The sequence below is a fragment of the Saccostrea cucullata genome, unplaced genomic scaffold (assembly GCF_032062105.1).
Source record: "Saccostrea cucullata isolate Sc308-1 unplaced genomic scaffold, CSIRO_AGI_Scuc_v1 ctg148, whole genome shotgun sequence".
NCBI classification, from domain to species: Eukaryota; Metazoa; Mollusca; class Bivalvia; order Ostreida; family Ostreidae; genus Saccostrea; species Saccostrea cuccullata.
Genome location: NW_026931262.1, coordinates 261,594 through 282,374, shown reverse-complemented (window position 1 = coordinate 282,374; position 20,781 = coordinate 261,594). Strand labels below are relative to the sequence as shown.

Genomic DNA, 20,781 nt, shown 5'->3' with positions numbered 1-20,781 from the left:
TGTGTTTTACGTCAAGCATTTAGATCTTCAGTTGAAATAGTATTTCGCTTTGTAGTATCCCTAAATGTTAAAAGAATATAACGCAACGCATTTTAAAATTATTTTTATACGAGGTTTTCCATTTACATTTTGATTCCGTTTGGATTTTGAGGTCCATTTGGGTAAATAGGGGAATCGAAATGAAATCTCGCAGCTCGAGATTTAACGAGAGGAAAATAGCTTCGCCGATTTTGTTCTAACAATGGTGGATACATTTTAGATAATTTGCAGAAAATGATGCAACCACAGCATGGACAGCATAGATATCCTCAACCGGGACCACCTGTCAGACCATTCCAACAGCCGGGATACCCAGGGGTGAGAGGGAACGTCTTCTTATCAATCAATTACATCCCCCGGTCTCTAATCCTCAAGATTTTTAAAATAGAGAATTTTAATTTTTGTCCGACTTTGTTAACTATGTATATGCGTTCTGTTATTGTTTAAAAAAGCATGAAATTGTTCTATCTACCGTATCTAAATTAAATGAATTCAGAAATGCTGAATGATAGAAACGCAACTCACAATTTTGTCAATTATCAGGTTGGGCACACACCGCCAAATGGTCATTTAAACCCCGTTTGGTGGTCATTCGCCCAAATCGACGTCTTTATTAACCACCAAATGGGAGAGAAAAATCGTTCTGTTCAGTTCTCTGGAATGACGTGAAATGGCGCATAATTTCAACTCACGGGGAATAAAATATAGATATTTATCTGTACTTAGATAGAATGTTCTATCGTTAAAATGATATTGTCCTACGGACCCGGTTTAACGATAGAATTCGTTCCGTGTATTCGTAATGTAGCAGAAAGAAACACGGGCGATAACTCGCATAGTGCATTTAATAGGAAAAATCTAGAGAGTTCCGAATGTAAACATGGCAGGTAATTTGAATCGCGAGAAAAACGTTGAGAAAATTAATTGGATTTTCGTATTTATATGGATGATTTTTTGGGATAAAAGGCATAAGCAATCTCAAGAAGGTTTGTTTTGATTATTTTGGTAGATATTCCCAGTTCAAGTCATTTTATATTCTTCAAAATCGTTTCGGAGCGGATCCGCTCCGATTTGCAACATTACAAGTATATGGGACGTATTCTAACTGTGGTGAGGGCCTGTACCGAGACACAGTTAGATTATCCTAACTAATCTGTACTCTGAACGAAAAAAATTAAAATTTCAACGCGGACTTTTTTGCGCAGTGTCGTTCAAATAATTGACAAAATCGTCACCTATGTAAACAAATGTAATGTTTCTCTGTTTTAACTTTAAAAGAAAAATTCCCTCCGTCTCGCGCGTAGATGAGCCTATCAATCATGTTGATCACTTCATATTTCTGTCATCCGGGCAACCGATCAATTATCTAAACCAATCAAAAATGACGATCTTTTCCAAACTTGGGTCAAAAGATTGAATTAACTACGGAGGCCCATAAGTGTTAATTTTCAAAAAGTAAAATACGAGGAATGGTAAGAATTCGCTTTTATTTAGTTTATTTCGTAAGCAATGGCTTTATTCTTTATAAAAATGCGATATGCAGTGAATTTATGTTAAAATAATCACTCGAAAACCATAATCTTGGAATAAAAACAGGAATAATTGCAAATGTCACTTTGTAAATCTTTTATTCAAAAATATTTAATAAATATAGTAGATACAACATAGATAAGCATACTAAACCACAAAAGGTCGCACAGAAATCGCAACTTCGTCCTAAAAGAAAATAAAGAATAAATGTTACATTCAAATGTAGGAAAAATGACTATTATAGCACTAAGTGCCCACCATACGAATAAGATTCCAGGAGCTCGTGTTTAACGGGCTTTTTTAAAGATCGTTTGAAAAGTTACTTCTCTAGACTAACACCTCTTGCTTAAATGTATTTTTTACCGAACTATACACAACAAAATATTTTTTTGTATTGTTTGAGCTAATAGTACGGCCGTCACGAACAGCTGTGGGTTTCGTTTTTACGAAGTTCCACAGAAATTCCACATGGAAAATTGACTAAATTGTATTAAATGTGCGATGAATATGTTAATTAAAATTCCCCAATGCCTAAGTAAATGCGCTTTTGCTTTATTTCAATGAAAATTGGATTTGAATAAAAAAGACCACCATTTGGTAGGTAAAAAAGACGCCGATATGGGCGATTGACCACCAAACAGGGGTTAAATGACCATTTGGGGGTGTGTGCCCAACCTGATTATTTGGAATTTTCATGAGGTACAGGCACAGGGGCATCTTCAGATCTTATCCACTCTGTTCTCTACTTCACATATAAAAATACACAAGGGAAGAATCGAAAGTAGCACACGATTTTTAAACTAAGTCAAAAAACAACTTACTTGAGAAAAGTTACACAAATCCTGCAATGAACTAGCGCAAATAATGTCCTAGTACTTATCCAGGCTAAAATATTCCAAATATATCCATCGAAAATAGCTTTTATCCAACGAAGATCCCAGCTTTCTGCACAGTGTGAAACTCTTCGCCCAAGAAAAGATAACTCACTCGGATGACAATTAGGGTAGTACCCGAGGCCTTCCGAGTGCAATCTGAATAATATGTTTAACTGTGGGGCGAGCGCAGTTATGTACCATCAGAAACCTGTACACAGCCTACACTTGTGCTGACTATCCTCAGTTCTTTAAAAAAAAAGATAGGAAAAAACAAAAGACAATCGGATTAAAATCAGATCATTTGATCCGCTCACATAAAGATCGCTACACAAGGATCTGAAGAAACTGATTTCACTTCTCTTACTGTATTCCGAAGTACTTCTAAATTTTTGGAAGTAAACGTTTGATTGGATAATTGAAAGGTCACCAGGAGATGACCCTGAATTGGGTTTCTTCAGATCCTTGTGTAGCAATCTATGTGAGCAGATCAAAGGATCTGATTTTAATCAGATTGGAACAAAAGAAAATGAAATAAAACAATAAAAAGAAATCACTTCCCATGCATCGATATCGAGATTCTGCACTTCTTAAAAGTTTCGGACAAAATCGGAAATATACCTGAGCTGTAAAAGTGACGAAAGTATGACGCCAAATAAAAAGTCCTGTTGACTTAGAATGTGAACGATAGTTTTGTGGCATAGAGATTACATTAAATCCTTGTTTGTAATTTTTTTCAAGTAAGTTGTTGCTATGTTTAAGCCACCATGTTGCTATGCACCGCAAAGGATTATTTGGAGTTTAGAATTTTTTCACGCAGTACGATAAAAATTTCTTGGAGCAATGTGCAGAAAATTCAACCCAATTTTCTCCGTTCTTACATGTTAGTTTATTCATTGAGCTCGCTATGAGAGCGACGCTTCACGCCGCCTCTCTAATATCTGTGACAATGAAACCATTAGTCCATTTTTGTACAACCGTTAACTGTCTCTACAGATGTTTTTATCAAATGTTGTTATACATTCTGCTTATGACGTTACATTTTTCAGTACATTTCTTTTTTACTGCATATCATTAAACTGATAAAATTTCATTAAAAAAAAAAACAGTTATTGAAATAAATATTCTCCAGCATTGCTGACCCCCTTCGCATCGAAGACGAGATTTCTAACCTCAAAATTTTGAAACAAAATAGGTAACACCTGAGCCATTGAAGTGACTGCTCATGCTATTACTTGTTGATATAACGGTGGTGTAATCCTAACTGTTCTCTGTAGGGGCCTCCAAGACCTGGTGGTTATGGACCTGGGCCACAAATGGGACCTGGGGGGCCAAGGATGATGAGTCATGGGGCAATGCCACCACACCCATATGCAGGTAATATTGAAGGAATTAATGATGATTGTGCCAATGATTCAGTACATCTTAGTATTAAATTCTGTTTAGTACATATTTTACTAAAACAAAATCAGTGTTTAACTGCCAACCAAGGTTTATATACACGTAAATATTGATGGACACATACCTTCGATGATATACCTAGAAATGCATTAACATTGATGGACATTTACTTTGTTGATGTACTAAGAAATAAATGTCTTACATTGACTGACCTTACTTTTATCGATTGTAAATGAGATATAAATCTGATCAATTTTTGTATGGCTATCAGGAGGATCCCCCAGTTCTAAGGCGGGTGAGTAGAGGGCAATGACGCATGGTAGTCAAGTCTCAAGCTAACATGTAAACTAAAGAGCTAGCAGGAAAACAATGGCTGAGCTGAAAGAGAAAAAAAATCATCAATGAAAAGATTTTAGATATGAAAAATTCTTGGAATTCATCTCTTTCCAGTTCTTGCAAGATGTTCATGATGTTAGCATTAATTTTTATGAATAAATTGTCTTCTTTTGAATATAAGGAGAGAAATAAACAATTGCACTGTATGTAAAAATCACTTGAAAAAGAAAAAAGAAAACTTTCAATAATTTTGCATGTCTAACTCTATGTTTTCTAAAAATGTTCAGCTCAATAAGTGAAGATGGTAATTGTTATAAAATGAGGCCCAAAAAAATTAAAAGGAAACAACTTTTGGCATTTGTGACAAATTATTCTTGTTTGTTTATACTTTTCCAATGATAAGGAGCCCTTTAAGATATTGATTTGACTGAGATGCTAAGGATTAAGAGTTGCGTGTAATGTAGTGTGCATGGTTGCATTTTTAGCTCGGTCTGAGAAATCCAAGGAGAGCTCGGGTGAGTGACGGCCATGCTTGACCAGTGTGTGGATGCATTATGATTTTATTTACACATCAACCGCATGACTAATCAAGGGAAATAAATCTTACTTGTACAGATCAAAATGATTGAAATTTTCAGTTCTTTGAAATATTTTATCATTTGGTTTTTGATACCGTTAGATGTAAATATTTTTCTTTGTTTCTGACAGCATGTGATACTTGTGTGTCACAAGTTAGTTCATAAACTCAGATGAGATGTTTTGCTTGTACCATGTGTACTAAGATCTAAAATACCTGAATGCATGTATTTAAATTGTAAGATACATAGTTTACTAATGAATATAGAATACCAGTTTGATTTTTTGAATTTCTTTGTCATTGTAAAAAAAGTTTTTGACAAAAATTTAAAGGGAAATTAATAAAGACTTGGTGGAAGGGGAATGAAGATTGATCTCTATGAGAATCGTGATTTTGGTGTAAGAATAATTGTTCCTCAATTTTACACAGATTTGATAAGTATGCATTGATTTAACACATGACAGAGTGTGAAAATCTGGAAATGCACAATATTGACCATGGTAACATACCACCCTTTTACTCTTTCACATTGTTATGTGTTAAAATTCCTAAGACTGTATTTCTATTAAATCATATATTTTATGGTATTAATGGTTATTATATATATATACGACATAAAAGTATTCAGTTTGGTAGACAAAGAGTATTTGGTGTTTTTTAGCTCGTGATAAGGGTAAAGAAACATTAGCTGGTAAGTGAAGCAAGCTTTGTGTTTATGATTGCTTTCTAGAAAAAGCATCCTCTATTTTTTTTCTTCATGATAAATGTCTGACAGTCTGCAGCATTCTCAACAGGACTCAGGTTTCTGGTGCTATTAAAGGTGACACATGCTACAGCATTGTAGTGAATCCAAATTATCTTGGTGCTTGCAGATGTCTGTATAATGGTCACTTGTTACTCTCTCATAGGCTATTGTTAAATATAATCTGTATATGCTCAGTGCTGCAAATTAAATGGCAGTATTTTTTTTATGAAATAAGTGGGTAAGAAATGTATAATAATTATTGCTGTATGATCATGTAGAGACTTGTATATGTATTACATTGGAATTGCAGGTATATTTTGAAGTCTGATTTTTCTTTATTGTTGCTTTTTTTTATTTAAATAAGCATCCAAGAAAGGCCTGAGTTGAATGTGGAAATGTAGAGCCCTGCTTCATATGATTATGCAATCATATGTTTGTTATATAGGCATTTGGCATTAGCTTTCTGAGGGTCAAAAGATGGAGAAAAATTTAGTGGTTCAAAATCAGAAGATCTGATTGATTCCAAAACATTGTTTTTAACATTCAAATAATCATAACTTGAGTTTTTTCCCCATATACAACCTGCAGATGCTAAGCATAGATGTACATGTACATATACATTTAAGTATATAAAGCTTTTGATATTGTGACTTGCATTGTTGTGTTAATAAATTAAATAAGAAAAAATTAGTCAACATCCATGTTTTTATAGATTTTTAGATTTCAACAGAATGAATACAGATTATTATATATACATGTATAATTAATTTATTGATTTTCCAATTAGATAGGTTGTAACTATGACTCATATAAGTTTGTATTCACTTTTTATTATTTTGTATTTGTAATTAATTTACAAATATCACACCTCATTAAGGTGTTTTGTTCTTTATTCTTGAATTAATTATACTGATTTTCATTGGCTGACAGCGATGCGCCCTGGGATGTCCCCTGGCATGCCTCCCCCACCCCACGGGATGCAGACCCCCCATGCGATGGACAGGAAACGCCCACCAGACCCCAGAGGAACCCCACAACAAATGAAACAAGCGTAAGTTATTGACATTGAAACAGGCGAAAGTTATTAACATAAAAAATTAAACAAGCAAAGGAAAAAAACTATTCACTTTTCACAAACAAGAATAAAAATACTGCTGAGGAAGAGAACACTGAGTAAGGTGTTTTTTTTCTTATTTCAGAAAGAAGAAAAAGAAAGTAGCAGACAAGATTCTTCCACAGAGGGTAGTTTACTTAATTAACTTAAAATTTTTTACTTAACCTACTTTCAATTTGTTAAATTAATCATAATATATGTTTTATCTTTCAGATGTAACGTAAAAACCTTGCAGATAATAAAAGTACATTATCTGACAATGTAATGTTGAAATGTGTTTATCATGCCCCAATTCTTGTTCTACATCATGCATTTGTGTTAAAAGTTTATTTTAGATTTTAAAATCTAGAAGAGTAAGGGTTCTTTTTTGAAGTTGAAGTTTTAAAATCTAAAATGCCTATTGAGGCTACTGTAAACCAGCTTTTACACGCTTGTGATAAACATCCCCAAGCTTCACAACCTTCTTAAACTCAGGGATAATTATTTTTTGCTACAAACCATGTATTTTCTTGTATGTTTGGGGAATGTTTTCTTAGGTCGCAGAAAAAATGAAAAATCTTTGTAGATTGATTTCAAACTGCTGAATAGTGAATAAAAGATGACACCAATAAGTTTGTTTACAGTATTTTGTCACATGTATTTCAGGTGAGGGATCTTGTCCCAGAATCTCAGGCCTACATGGATCTGCTGGCGTTTGAGAGGAAGCTGGATGCTACGATTATGAGAAAAAGACTGGATATACAAGAAGCTCTGAAACGCCCCATGAAGGTGAGATATAAAAGTTGAAAAGGATAACCCTAAAATTCCCTCTTGAAAGTGAGCTATAAAAGTTAAAAATGTCCCATGAAGGTGAGGTATAAAAGTTAAAAAGGGTAACCCTGAAATTTCCCATGAAGTTGAGTATAGATGTAAAAATGCCCCATAAAGGTGAGCTACATGTATATATCTAGCAAAAGGAGCTCTGAAATGCTATTGAAGGTGAACTTAGACTTTGAAATGTCCTTTGAAAGTGAGAGGAACAATAATAGATCACACATATTTTAAGTGTAAAGGTTGATCGAGATCAAAGGGTATATAACAACCCTAGTCAGTGTAACAAGTTCAAGATCACTGGATGTGTAAAATTTAAAACAAGATGTGAAGCATGAGGATAATACTTATTCTTTCCTTTTGTAGCAAAAGAGAAAATTACGAATTTTCATTTCCAATACATTTTACCCTGCAAAAGCCGAAGGGGAGGACGGAGATGAGACTGTTGCATCCTGGGAACTCAGAGTGGAAGGGAGGCTACTAGAAGATGTGAGTAGTATAATTACCACTGAGATCAGTATAATAGAGCTCAGTGTAGAAATCACTCCCTTAATAAGTGAAGCCACTCAAAGTGAAGTCATTATCTTATATTTTACGTTGTTACAGGCAGCCAGTGCTAAATTGAATGATACCAGTAAAATGAAGAGGAAGTTCTCCTCCTTCTTTAAGAGCCTGGTGATAGAGCTAGACAAGGAACTGTATGGTCCAGATAACCATCTGGTAGAGGTAGAGTATTGTTATATTTTATAAGGTCCCCTGACTCTTTAGAGTATTGGTTTTGTATGGAATCTGAGGATCCCTGTCTAAATGATTCATTTGTTTAAGAACTTAGAAGAACTAGTAAAATTCAAATTGTCACTAAAAATGGATTTTATTTTACAGTGGCACAGGACACCTACAACACAGGAGACAGATGGATTCCAGGTCAAACGTCCAGGTGACCAGAATGTCAAATGCACTGTCCTGTTGATGCTTGACTATCAGGTATGCTTATTCCTGTGATCTGGATTGAAGTTTAATCTGTTTGGGTACATTTTAAACTCTTTAAAAATAAAATGCAATATTATTGACTCTATATAAACATGCGACATGTAAAAATAATTTTAAATGTTAAATTTGCAATATAAAACTTATAAATACATTATTGATGAAGATAATATATAGCGAGTAATAAGGGACCTTTTATATTGTAGCCACCTCAGTTTAAGTTGGACCCCCGTTTGGCTCGTATCCTGGGGGTGCACACCCAGACTCGCCCGGTCATTATCAATGCCCTGTGGCAGTACATCAAAACACACAGTCTACAGGATCATCATGAGAGAGAGTACATCAACTGTGACAAGTACCTAGAACAGGTATGTTGTATTAGAGTGTATAAATAGAACAGGTATGTTGTATAAGAGTGTATAAATAGATCAGGTATGTTATATAAGAGTGTATAAATAGAACAGGTATGTTGTATAAGAGTGTATAAATAGAACAGGTGTGTTGTATAAGAGTGTATAAATAGAACAGGTAGGTTGTATAAGAGTGGATAAATAGAACAGGTATGTTGTATGAGAGTGTATAAATAGAACAGGTATGTTATATAAGAGTGTATAAATAGAACAGGTATGTTGTATAAGAGTGGATAAATAGAACAGGTATGTTGTATAAGAGTGTATAAATAGAACAGGTATGTTATATAAGAGTGTATAAATAGAACAGGTATGTTGTATAAGAGTGGATAAATAGAACAGGTATGTTATATAAGAGTGTATAAATAGAACAGGTAGGTTGTATAAGAGTGTATAAATAGAACAGGTATGTTGTATAAGAGTGGATAAATAGAACAGGTATGTTATATAAGAGTGTATAAATAGAACAGGTATGTTGTATAAGAGTGTATAAATAGAACAGGTATGTTGTATAAGAGTGTATAAATAGAACAGGTAGGTTGTATAAGAGTGGATAAATAGAACAGGTATGTTGTATAAGAGTGTATAAATAGAACAGGTATGTTGTATAAGAGTGTATAAATAGAACATGTATGTTGTATAAGAGTGGATAAATAGAACAGGTATGTTGTATAAGAGTGTATAAATAGAACAGGTATGTTGTATAAGAGTGTATAAATAGAACAGGTATGTTGTATAAGAGTGTATAAATAGAACAGGTATGTTGTATAAGAGTGTATAAATAGAACATGTATGTTGTATAAGAGTGGATAAATAGAACAGGTATGTTGTATAAGAGTGTATAAATAGAACAGGTATGTTGTATAAGAGTGTATAAATAGAACAGGTATGTTGTATAAGAGTGGATAAATAGAACAGGTATGTTATATAAGAGTGTATAAATAGAACAGGTATGTTGTATAAGAGTGGATAAATAGAACAGGTATGTTATATAAGAGTGTATAAATAGAACAGGTATGTTGTATAAAAGTGTATAAATAGAACAGGTATGTTGTATAAGAGTGCATAATTAGAACAGGTATATCATATAAGAGTGGATAAATAGAACAGGTATGTTGTATCAGAGTGGATAAATAGAACAGGTATGTTGTATAAGAGTGGATAAATAGAACAGATATGTTATATAAGAGTGTATAGATAGAACAGGTATGTTATATAAGAGTGTATAAATAGAACAGGTATGTTGTATAAGAGTGTATGAATGGAACAGGTATGTTATATAAGAGTGCATAAATGGAACAGTAAGTTGTATACATTGTATATCTGGAATAGATGTTTTGTATTAATTGAAAATGGAACAGGTACATTGTAAAGATTCAAAAGTGGATACCTTTAAAAGGCATGCCAAACACCTTTTTTTGTTGCTAAAAAATTCGTTGTTGTTGTATGAATAACCTTTACATCTGTGTAATCTTTTCCAGATTTTCGAGTGTAAGAGAATGAAGTTTGCCGAGATACCAGGGAAGCTCCACAGTCTGTTGATGCCACCAGACCCAATAGTCATCAACCATGTCATAACGTAAGGTCAAACTAAACAGTAGTCATCAACCGTGTCATAACGTAAGGTCAAACTTAACAATAGTCATCAACCATGTCATAACGTAAGATCAAACTAAACAATAGTCATCAACCATGTCATAACGTAAGGTCAAACTTAGCAATAGTCATCAACCATGTCATAACGTAAGATCAAACTAAACAATAGTCATCAACCATGTCATAACGTAAGGTCAAACTAAATAATAGTCATCAACCATGTCATAACGTAAGGTCAAACTTAGCAATAGTCATCAACCATGTCATAACGTAAGGTCAAACTAAACAATAGTCGTCAACCATGTCATAACGTAAGGTCAAACTAAACAATAGTCATCAACCATGTCATAACGTAAGGTCAAACTAAACAATAGTCGTCAACCATGTCATAACGTAAGGTCAAACTAAACAATAGTCGTCAACCATGTCATAACGTAAGGTCAAACTTAGCAATAGTCATCAACCATGTCATAACGTAAGGTCAAACTAAACAATAGTCATCAACCATGTCATAATGTAAGGTCAAACTAAACAATAGTCATCAACCATGTCATAACGTAAGGTCAAACTAAACAATAGTCATCAACCATGTCATAACGTAAGGTCAAACTAAACAATAGTCATCAACTATGTCATAATGTAAGGTCATACTAAACAATAGTCATCAACCATGTCATAACGTAAGGTCAGACTAAACAATAGTCATCAACCATGTCATAACGTAAGATCAAACTAAACAATAGTCATCAACCATGTCATAACGTAAGGTCAAACTTAGCAATAGTCATCAACCATGTCATAACGTAAGATCAAACTAAACAATAGTCATCAACCATGTCATAACGTAAGGTCATTCTTAGCAATAGTCATCAACCATGTCATAACTTAAGGTCAAACTTAGCAATAGTCATCAACCATGTCATAATGTAAGGTCAAACTTAGCAATAGTCATCAACCATGTCATAACGTAAGGTCAAACTTAGCAATAGTCATCAACCATGTCATAACGTAAGGTCAGACTAAACAATAGTCATCAATTATGTCATAACTTAAGGCGGCTAAGGCCAGACTTAAAAATAGCCATGTCATAACATAGGGCCAGACTAAAATACATTGTACAACCATGTCATAACGCAAGGCCAATTTAAACAATAGTCATCAACCATGTCGTAACAAGGGCCAGACTCAAGTACAACCATGTCACAACGTAAGGCCAAACTAAACAATAGTCATCAACCAAGTCATAACATAAGGCCAGACTAAAATATAACCATGTTGTAATGTAAGGCCAGACTAAAATACAACCATGTCATAACGTAAGGCCAGACTAATCAATAGTCATCAACCATGTCATAACGTAAGGCCAGACTAAAATATAACCATGTAGTAATGTAAGGCCAGACTGAAATACAACCATGTTATAACGTAAGGCCAAACATAAAAATAGTCATCAACCATGTCATAACGTAAGGCCAGACTAAAATACAATCATGTCATAATGTGAGGTCAGACTTAAAAATAGCCATGTCATAACGTTAGGCCAAACTAAACAATAGTCAACAACCATGTCATAACGTAAGGCCAGACTTAAATACAACAATGCCATATGATTGATTGTATGTTGCTTTATGTCCCATTTTTTCCAAATGCATTTTATTTTCTTCCAGTGTTGAGGGTCCAGATGCCAGAAAGACAGCTTGTTATGATATCGATGTAGAAGTGGTAAGTTGTTACTGCTCATATGTACTTATCAAAAACCATTGCACTATTTTATGTATCTTTGTGTAGTCTTCTTGTGTGCCAACTTATTTTGAAATCAAACTAAAACTGTAGAAGGAGTAGCGTTTTAAAGGAATTTCACAGAAAATTCTATTTTTAGTAACCATGGTAACACCGTTCATCGAAATCAAAAACCATTGCACTATTCTATGTATCTTAGTGTAGTCTACTTGAGTGCCAAGTTATATTGAAATCAGACAAAACTGTAGAAGGAGTAGCGTTTTAAAGGAATTTCACAGAAAATTCTATTTTTAGTAACCATAGCAACACCGTTCATCGAAATGAAAAACCGATGCACTATTCTATGTATCTTAGTGTAGTCTACTTGTGTGCCAAGTTATATTTAAATCAGACCAAAACTGTAGAAGGAGTAGTGTTTTAAAGGAATTTCACAGAGAATTCTATTTTTAGTAACCATGGCAACACCGTTCACCGAAATCAAAAACCGATGCACTTTTCCATGTATCTTAGTGTAGTCTACTTGTGTGCCAAGTTGTACTGAAATCAGACCAAAACTGTAGAAGGAGTAGCGTTTTAAAGGAATTTCACAGAAAATTCTATTTTTAGTAACCATGGTAACACCGTTCATCGAAATCAAAAACCGATGCACAATTCTATGTATCTTAGTGTAGTCTACTCGTGTGCCAAGTTATATTGAAATCAGACCAAAACTGTAGAAGGAGTAGCGTTTTAAAGGAATTTCACAGAGAATTCTATTTTTAGTAACCATGGCAACACCGTTCACCGAAATCAAAAACCGATGCACTTTTCCATGTATCTTAGTGTAGTCTACTTGTGTGCCAAGTTGTACTGAAATCAGACCAAAACTGTAGAAGGAGTAGCGTTTTAAAGGAATTTCACAGAAAATTCTATTTTTAGTAACCATGGCAACACTGTTCATCGAAATTAAAAACCGATGCACTATTCTATGTATCTTGGTGTAGTCTACTTGTGTGCCAAGTTATATTGAAATCAGACCAAAACTGTAGAAGGAGTAGCGTTTTTAAGGAATTTCACAGAAAATTCTATTTTTAGTAACCATGGCAACACTGTTCATCGAAATTAAAAACCGATGCACTATTCTATGTATCTTAGTGTAGTCTCCTTGTGTGCCAAGTAATATTGAAATCAGACTAAAATTGTAGGAGGAGTAGCGTTTTGAAAAATTGTTTACAGACGGACAGACAGACAGACGGACGGACGCTGGACGCATTACTATCGCATAAGCTCTTCTGGTCTCTGACCAGTAGAGCTAAAAACACAGAAAAATTATCTTGTATGGGAAATATGTTTCTTTTATACTAGCCTTATGGAAGAGTAAAATTGTTCCATTTTATTTGTAGGATGATACATTAAAACAACAGATGAATTCCTTCCTCCTGTCTACTGCAAGCCAACATGAGATAGGCTCACTCGATTCTAAGGTATGGGCAGTATGTTAACATAAGACAGGCTCACTCTAATTTAGATAGGCTCACTCGATTCTAAGGTATGGGCAGTATGCCAACATGAGATAGGATCACTCGATTCTAAGGTATGAGCAGTATGTCAACATGAGATAGGATCACTCGATTCTAAGGTATGAGCAGTATGTCAACATGAGATAGGCTCACTCGATTATAAGGTATGCGCAGTATGTCAACATGAGATAGGTTCACTCGATTCTGAGGTATGAGCAGTATTTCAACATGAGATAGACTCACTCGATTCTAAGGTATGAGCAGTATGTCAACATGAGGTAGGCTCACTCGATTTTAAGGTATGTGCAGTATGTCAACATGAGATAGACTCACTCGATTCTAAGGTATGAGCAGTATGTCAACATGAGGTAGGCTCACTCGATTTTAAGGTATGCGCAGTATGTCAACATGAGATAGGCTCACTTGATTCTAAGGTATGGGCAATATGTCAACATGAGATAGGATCACTCGATTTTAAGGTATGTGCAGTATGTCAACATGAGTTAGGCTCACTCGATTCTACGGTATGGGCAATATGTCAACATGAGATAAGATCACTCGATTATAAGGTATGGGTAGTATGCCAACATGAGATAGGATCACTCGATTCTAAGGTATGGGCAATATGTCAACATGAGATAGGCTCACTTGATTCTAAGGTATGGGCAATATGTCAACATGAGATAGGATCACTCGATTATAAGGTATGGGCAGTATGTCAACATGAGATAGGATCACTCGATTCTAAGGTATGAGCAGTATGTCAACATGAGATAGGCTCACTCAATTATAAGGTATGCGCAGTATGTCAACATGAGATAGGCTCACTCGATTCTAAGGTATGAGCAGTATGTCAACATGAGATAGACTCACTCGATTCTAAGGTATGAGCAGTATGTCAACATGAGATAGGATCACTCGATTCTAAGGTATGAGCAGTATGTCAACATGAGATAGGCTCACTCGATTCTAAGGTATGAGCAGTATGTCAACATGAGATAGGCTCACTCGATTATAAGGTATGAGCAGTATGTCAACATGAGATAGGCTCACTTGATTCTAAGGTATGGGCAATATGTCAACATGAGATAGGATCACTCGATTTTAAGGTATGTGCAGTATGTCAACATGAGTTAGGCTCACTCGATTCTACGGTATGGGCAATATGTCAACATGAGATAAGATCACTCGATTATAAGGTATGGGTAGTATGCCAACATGAGATAGGATCACTTGATTCTAAGGTATGGGCAATATGTCAACATGAGATAGGCTCACTTGATTCTAAGGTATGGGCAATATGTCAACATGAGATAGGATCACTCGATTATAAGGTATGCGCAGTATGTCAACATGAGTTAGGCTCACTCGATTCTACGGTATGGGCAATATGTCAACATGAGATAAGATCACTCGATTATAAGGTATGGGTAGTATGCCAACATGAGATAGGATCACTCGATTCTAAGGTATGGGCAATATGTCAACATGAGATAGGCTCACTTGATTCTAAGGTATGGGCAATATGTCAACATGAGATAGGATCACTCGATTATAAGGTATGGGCAGTATGTCAACATGAGATAGGATCACTCGATTCTAAGGTATGAGCAGTATGTCAACATGAGATAGGCTCACTCAATTATAAGGTATGCGCAGTATGTCAACATGAGATAGGTTCACTCGATTCTGAGGTATGAGCAGTATGTCAACATGAGATAGACTCACTCGATTCTAAGGTATGAGCAGTATGTCAACATGAGGTAGGCTCACTCGATTATAAGGTATGTGCAGTATGTCAACATGAGATAGACTCACTCGATTCTAAGGTATGAGCAGTATGTCAACATGAGGTAGGCTCACTCGATTTTAAGGTATGAGCAGTATGTCAACATGAGATAGGCTCACTTGATTCTAAGGTATGGGCAATATGTCAACATGAGATAGGATCACTCGATTTTAAGGTATGTGCAGTATGTCAACATGAGTTAGGCTCACTCGATTCTACGGTATGGGCAATATGTCAACATGAGATAAGATCACTCGATTATAAGGTATGGGTAGTATGCCAACATGAGATAGGATCACTTGATTCTAAGGTATGGGCAATATGTCAACATGAGATAGGCTCACTTGATTCTAAGGTATGGGCAATATGTCAACATGAGATAGGATCACTCGATTATAAGGTATGCGCAGTATGTCAACATGAGTTAGGCTCACTCGATTCTACGGTATGGGCAATATGTCAACATGAGATAAGATCACTTGATTCTAAGGTATGGGCAATATGTCAACATGAGATAGGATCACTCGATTCTAAGGTATGCGCAGTATGTCAACATGAGTTAGGCTCACTTGATTCGATTCTAAGGTATGGGCAGTATGCCAACATGAGATAGGCTCACTTGATTCTAAGGTATGGGCAATATGTCAACATTAGTTAGGCTCACTTGATTCTAAGGTATGGGCAGTATGCCAACATGAGATAGGCTCACTTGATTCTAAGGTATGAGCAGAATGTCAACATGAGTTAGGCTCACTCGATTCTAAGGTATGGGCAGTATGCCAACATGAGATAGGCTCACTTGATTCTAAGGTATGGGCAATATGTCAACATGAGTTAGGCTCACTCGATTCTAAGGTATGAGCAGGATGTCTTTTTTACCTCATCTGACCTGAAAGCTCTTGTGAGCTTTTCTGATCACATTTTTCTTGGCATTCTTTGGTAAGCTTTTAACTTTTTGGGCTTCATCTTAAGAATGATTGGATCAATTTCATTTAAACTTACTAAAACAACCTATGGTGAAGGGAATTTAAGTTTGTTCTAGTGAAGGGCAACATCCTCTTTCAAGGGGAATCAAGATTTTGAGTAAAGTCTAGTGATATTAAACAATTTTCTTAAGCCCACCCTACATGTATTAGAATGCTTAGAGGATTAAGAAATCAGTTGTGTTAGAATATAGAATGAACATGATTTGGAAAAATTCTTGTTTGTTGGAGTTCAAAGACAACCAACATTTAATGCATCCATGGGGATATGATTTCATGGGTGCTTATTTACTTGGAATTCAGTAATCCAATATATTGACAGACATATCTATGTTTATATTAACATTATGAGAGCTGGCTTTTATGAGGATAACATCTATTGTAGATACATGAAACAGTGGAAACCATTAACCAGCTGAAAACCAACAGAGAATTCTTCTTAAGTTTTGCCAAGGATCCGCAGGAGTTTATAAACAACTGGTTAATTTCACAATCTAGAGATCTGAAGGTAAAATATTTAAAATGAGTAATTAAGAGGATATTTTAAATCTAATTATTTCATTGTTTGTGTAGCTTTCACCAGTGCCTTATTTTTTATTCAAGAATCTGAAAATATATGCAACATATGAAATTGAAAATCAAGAGTTTTTTGGAGAGCTCAGTTGAAAACTTTATTATCAAAATAAATTTAATAGTTCAATGATTAGGGTCAAATGTTTAGTGAACTGTAAGGGATAAATAAATGTTGAATGAGTGTTTGTTTGTTTATTATGAGAGTCAAGAAAGATAACTCTTTATTTTTTCATACAAACCTCTATATAATGCTAGAAACTCTCCTGTGATCTGTAATTTTTGTGTATTTTTCAGACAATGACGGACGTAGTAGGTAACCCCGAGGAAGAGCGACGGGCGGACTACTACTACCAGCCCTGGTCACAAGAGGCCGTCTGTAGATACTTCTACGGCAAGGTACTCACACTTACCTGACTTCTTGAGGTTTTATTTCTAACTTTGTCTCTTGAACTGTAAATAGCTTTACTTTCTTGGGCATATCCTTGAGTTCTTTTGAAAAATTGAGAAGGGATGGGGCTCAGAACTCGATCATAAAAGTTGTGATACAAGGAAATGTTTATTCTGAATTTTGAAAATGCCTATTATCACTGAAAAGTTGTTTCTATAAATTAAAATTGAATGTGTCAATGTTTTTAGGAACAAGATTTATTACATTTTGATGTTTTATTTTTGTTTTAACGTCCTTTGTAAATATTTCAGGTCCAGCAGAGAAGAATGGAACTGGAACAGGCTCTTGGAATACGCAATACGTGAGGCCTTATTCTAGTGATACGCAATAAAGGAGACCTCATTGTAATGATGACTTTACTATAAAGAATGGAAGAGAATTTGCAATATGTGAGGACTCATTAGTGTAGAGTACAGAATACATTGTGTATACTTGTGTATTGCTCACAAGGTACGGAGAAAATGCATAAGGTGCTCATGTTTTAGGAGCAGATTGGAATCTATTTTTGTGGTTATAAGGACTGTGTATATGAAGTGAAAGTCAGTGTAAATGTATAGACAACACATCTAGTACTCAGAGCTGTCAGCTTGTCACCTCATATTAACTCATTGAATATTTTACATTTGTGTATCCACTACAGGTCATCAGAATGAATTTGTAAAAGTATGTAAGAGAGACATGCTAAATTTCATCAATTTCATGGATGTGTAAGAGGAATAAATCTGTAAATTGTTGTCATTTGTACTGTTTGTATGTATGTTTCATTATTAAATGGGTCCTTAAACAAAAAATACAACAAGCTTTTCTTCGTGTTTTCATGGACAGCTACTACACCTCAGGCCTGCCGTTCACAAAAAAACCCCAAACAAATGTAACCTTGCAAAGTTAAGAAGCCTATCTTTCCAGTTAAGGAGTATATATGTTCCTTCAAGGCTGTATAAGTGACCTCCCCTTCCCAGTGGGTTGAACCATGCAGTGGCCCAAACATTTTCAAATTATTTCTGTAAATGACTCCCATTAAATTAGTAGGAAGATTATTTTAGCAATTCCAGATGTTGTTGCTACCAGTGAGTATTTTTCATATGGATTTTCATCTGTTAACATAAAGAAACCACTAAAAGCTAATAACAGCTTCACAACATTATTTCAAGAAGAGAAGATCATTTATAATCTTCTGTTGTCCATATTTGCGATTGAAGATCTTTTTATAAGCTTTGTTTGAAACAAATTACATTATTGTCATCCTGTATAATATTGATTTCTTATATAATACTATACATTCCATTGTACAGAAATTTTTCTTCTGAAACAATTTAATACTTTATTTTAGTCTAATTGAACATAAAGGTTTAAGTTACATACAAATTTATCATAATATAAACACATTTTAACGGCAAAATAAAATTCTCAAAAATGCAGCTAATTTTGCTTTAACTCCTATACATCGGGGTTTGTGATCCAGATCAAAGGTACGTCATTTTCTACTTCCTCATAATTTACGCATTTAACAAATGCACACCGATAAAAGGGAATACTTCTGTTACGTGTTATAATGCTAATACTGATAAAAGGTCTAACTGGGTACTTTTTCATTGTTTACTTTGAAAGTTAAAAAAAATCGATGCATTTTCCTGTAGCAAGTCAAACACCTAAATGAATAATTCAAAGACGGAAACAAAATGTGAAAATCTGGTCCTTTGTGAACTTTGTTTTCATTTCTTATATAAAAACAAGATGTGTTTGTGAAACACTATGCGCCCGGTGGCAAAAAAGTTCGGAAAAAGATATTTTTTAGCATTAAGGTCACAGTCAAGGTCACAAGGTCATTGACCTTGGTATTATTTGGAAGAAGCTGATTAGTGGAGTTTGCATATACCAAATATGAAGTCTGTATCTTTCATGGTTCAAAAGTTGTGGCGAAGGTTAAAGTTTGCAGAAAAAAAATATTTTTAGCGATATAGGCCACAGTCAAGGTCACAAGGTCATTGACCTTGGTGTCATTTGAAAGAGCTTAATTAGTGGAGTATGCATACCAAATATGAAGTCTATCTTTCATGGTAAAAAAGTTATGGTGAACAGACAGACAGACAGACAGACAGACAGGACAAAAACAATATTATACGCCCTGGATCTATCGATCCGGGCGCATAAAAACAAGATGTGGTTGTGAAACACTGATGCCCCTTATGACAGCTAATAGCAAGGGCAAAAGAAACATATGATCTTTACTCATTAATTTTTAACTTTAAGAAAAAGAAAGATAATATCTTCATACTTTAAAGGTGCTTAGACACAGAGTTGAACTTATATTTTCTCAATTTTTTTTTTGTATAATAAATTACAGCTTATAGATTGCAATAGCAGTTCACACGAAAATACAGATGTGTGCCAAAAGTAAAGATAATTTTATTTTTTCTCCATATATTTCATCGACCAGGAGTGGGGATATATACTGGGAATTTATAATTTAAAAAAAAAATAATTTCATATAGACGGTAAATTCAAAATTTACAACAAGGCGGTATACTTTCAGACTGTGCTTTCAAATTTATTTTTTAGGACTTTTTCATATGGAAATAATTTGAAATGGTAAACATGTTCGCGACAGATTTAGTCTTCTGCATAAATATTACTTGTGTACGTGTAAGGATATGATTAAACTTACCCAATATTGTTATTTAAACTAAGTGTGCCAATTTACGATTATGCTAATAAGCTGATATGAAAGATTGTGCAATTAATTCAAAAGTATCTTTACGGTACGTTTCAGATTTTTACATGAAATAGTTTTACATTAACAAGACAAAATTTCAATCATTCATTTTTCTAAAGTATTCACCAAAAACGTCTAAACCACTATATTGCTAAGGCTTTCATTCATGATTAGCTTCAATAAGCTATATACCCGGTAACACGTTTTAGCTATGTAAAAAAAAAAGCTTGATTTAGCTTATACTTTATATCTAACATATTATCTGTATTTTTTCTGGTACTTGCAAGTTTAGATTGTGAGAAAAGTTGCACGGGTGACATGATTGTCTTCTACGTTGTACTAAAGTGTTTCTTTTGAAAAGCATTGCATGGACAAACTTTTTTTCCTTTAAAAAAGTTTCTTTTTCAGAGAATTTAAAGTCAGGGTTCTTTTTGGTTTTTTGGCCTTGTAGAGCTGTGATTCATGAACAGTTACTTCTTGAAGAATATTGTAACGGAGAGCAATTTCAGTTGACGAGATACTTGATCGGTAATGCAGCACGATCATGAATGTGAAGCAATCATACTTATCCATGCCTCGACGCACACGATTTGGTGTACTGTTGCATTACTTGTACTTA

At 34.6% G+C, this 20,781-nt stretch overlaps 1 protein-coding gene across 8 annotated transcripts; it reads left to right on the top strand.

Annotated features, from left to right (window-relative positions):
• Positions 1-182: 182 nt before the first annotated feature.
• On the top strand, positions 183-17,973 carry LOC134232009 (SWI/SNF-related matrix-associated actin-dependent regulator of chromatin subfamily D member 1-like). 8 transcript variants are annotated; one of them, XM_062713955.1, is made up of 18 exons: positions 183-357; positions 3,719-3,818; positions 4,114-4,137; positions 4,664-4,693; positions 5,417-5,446; positions 6,431-6,551; positions 6,700-6,742; positions 7,260-7,382; positions 7,791-7,913; positions 8,031-8,150; positions 8,307-8,408; positions 8,618-8,779; positions 10,303-10,400; positions 12,085-12,139; positions 13,540-13,620; positions 16,814-16,936; positions 17,296-17,397; positions 17,701-17,973. In XM_062713955.1, the coding sequence occupies exons 1-18, from the start codon at positions 274-276 to the stop codon at positions 17,752-17,754; spliced, it is 1,575 nt and encodes a 524-aa protein (XP_062569939.1). In that variant the 5' UTR covers positions 183-273; the 3' UTR covers positions 17,755-17,973. The 8 variants fall into 8 exon arrangements, with proteins under 8 accessions (XP_062569939.1, XP_062569940.1, XP_062569942.1 ...); XM_062713956.1 differs by lacking the exon at positions 4,114-4,137 and having other exon boundaries at positions 17,701-17,972; XM_062713958.1 differs by lacking the exon at positions 4,664-4,693 and having other exon boundaries at positions 184-357; positions 17,701-17,972.
• The last annotated feature ends 2,808 nt before the right edge of the window (positions 17,974-20,781 follow it).

Bases quoted from the DNA above. Each gene is read 5' to 3' on its own strand.
- LOC134232009 (XM_062713955.1), top strand. From the start codon at position 274: ATGATGCAACCACAGCATGGACAGCATAGATATCCTCAACCGGGACCA. The intron at 6,743-7,259 runs GTAGTTTACTTA...CATGTATTTCAG, and splicing joins ACAAGATTCTTCCACAGAGG to GTGAGGGATCTTGTCCCAGA. The intron at 8,780-10,302 runs GTATGTTGTATT...AATCTTTTCCAG, and splicing joins GTGACAAGTACCTAGAACAG to ATTTTCGAGTGTAAGAGAAT.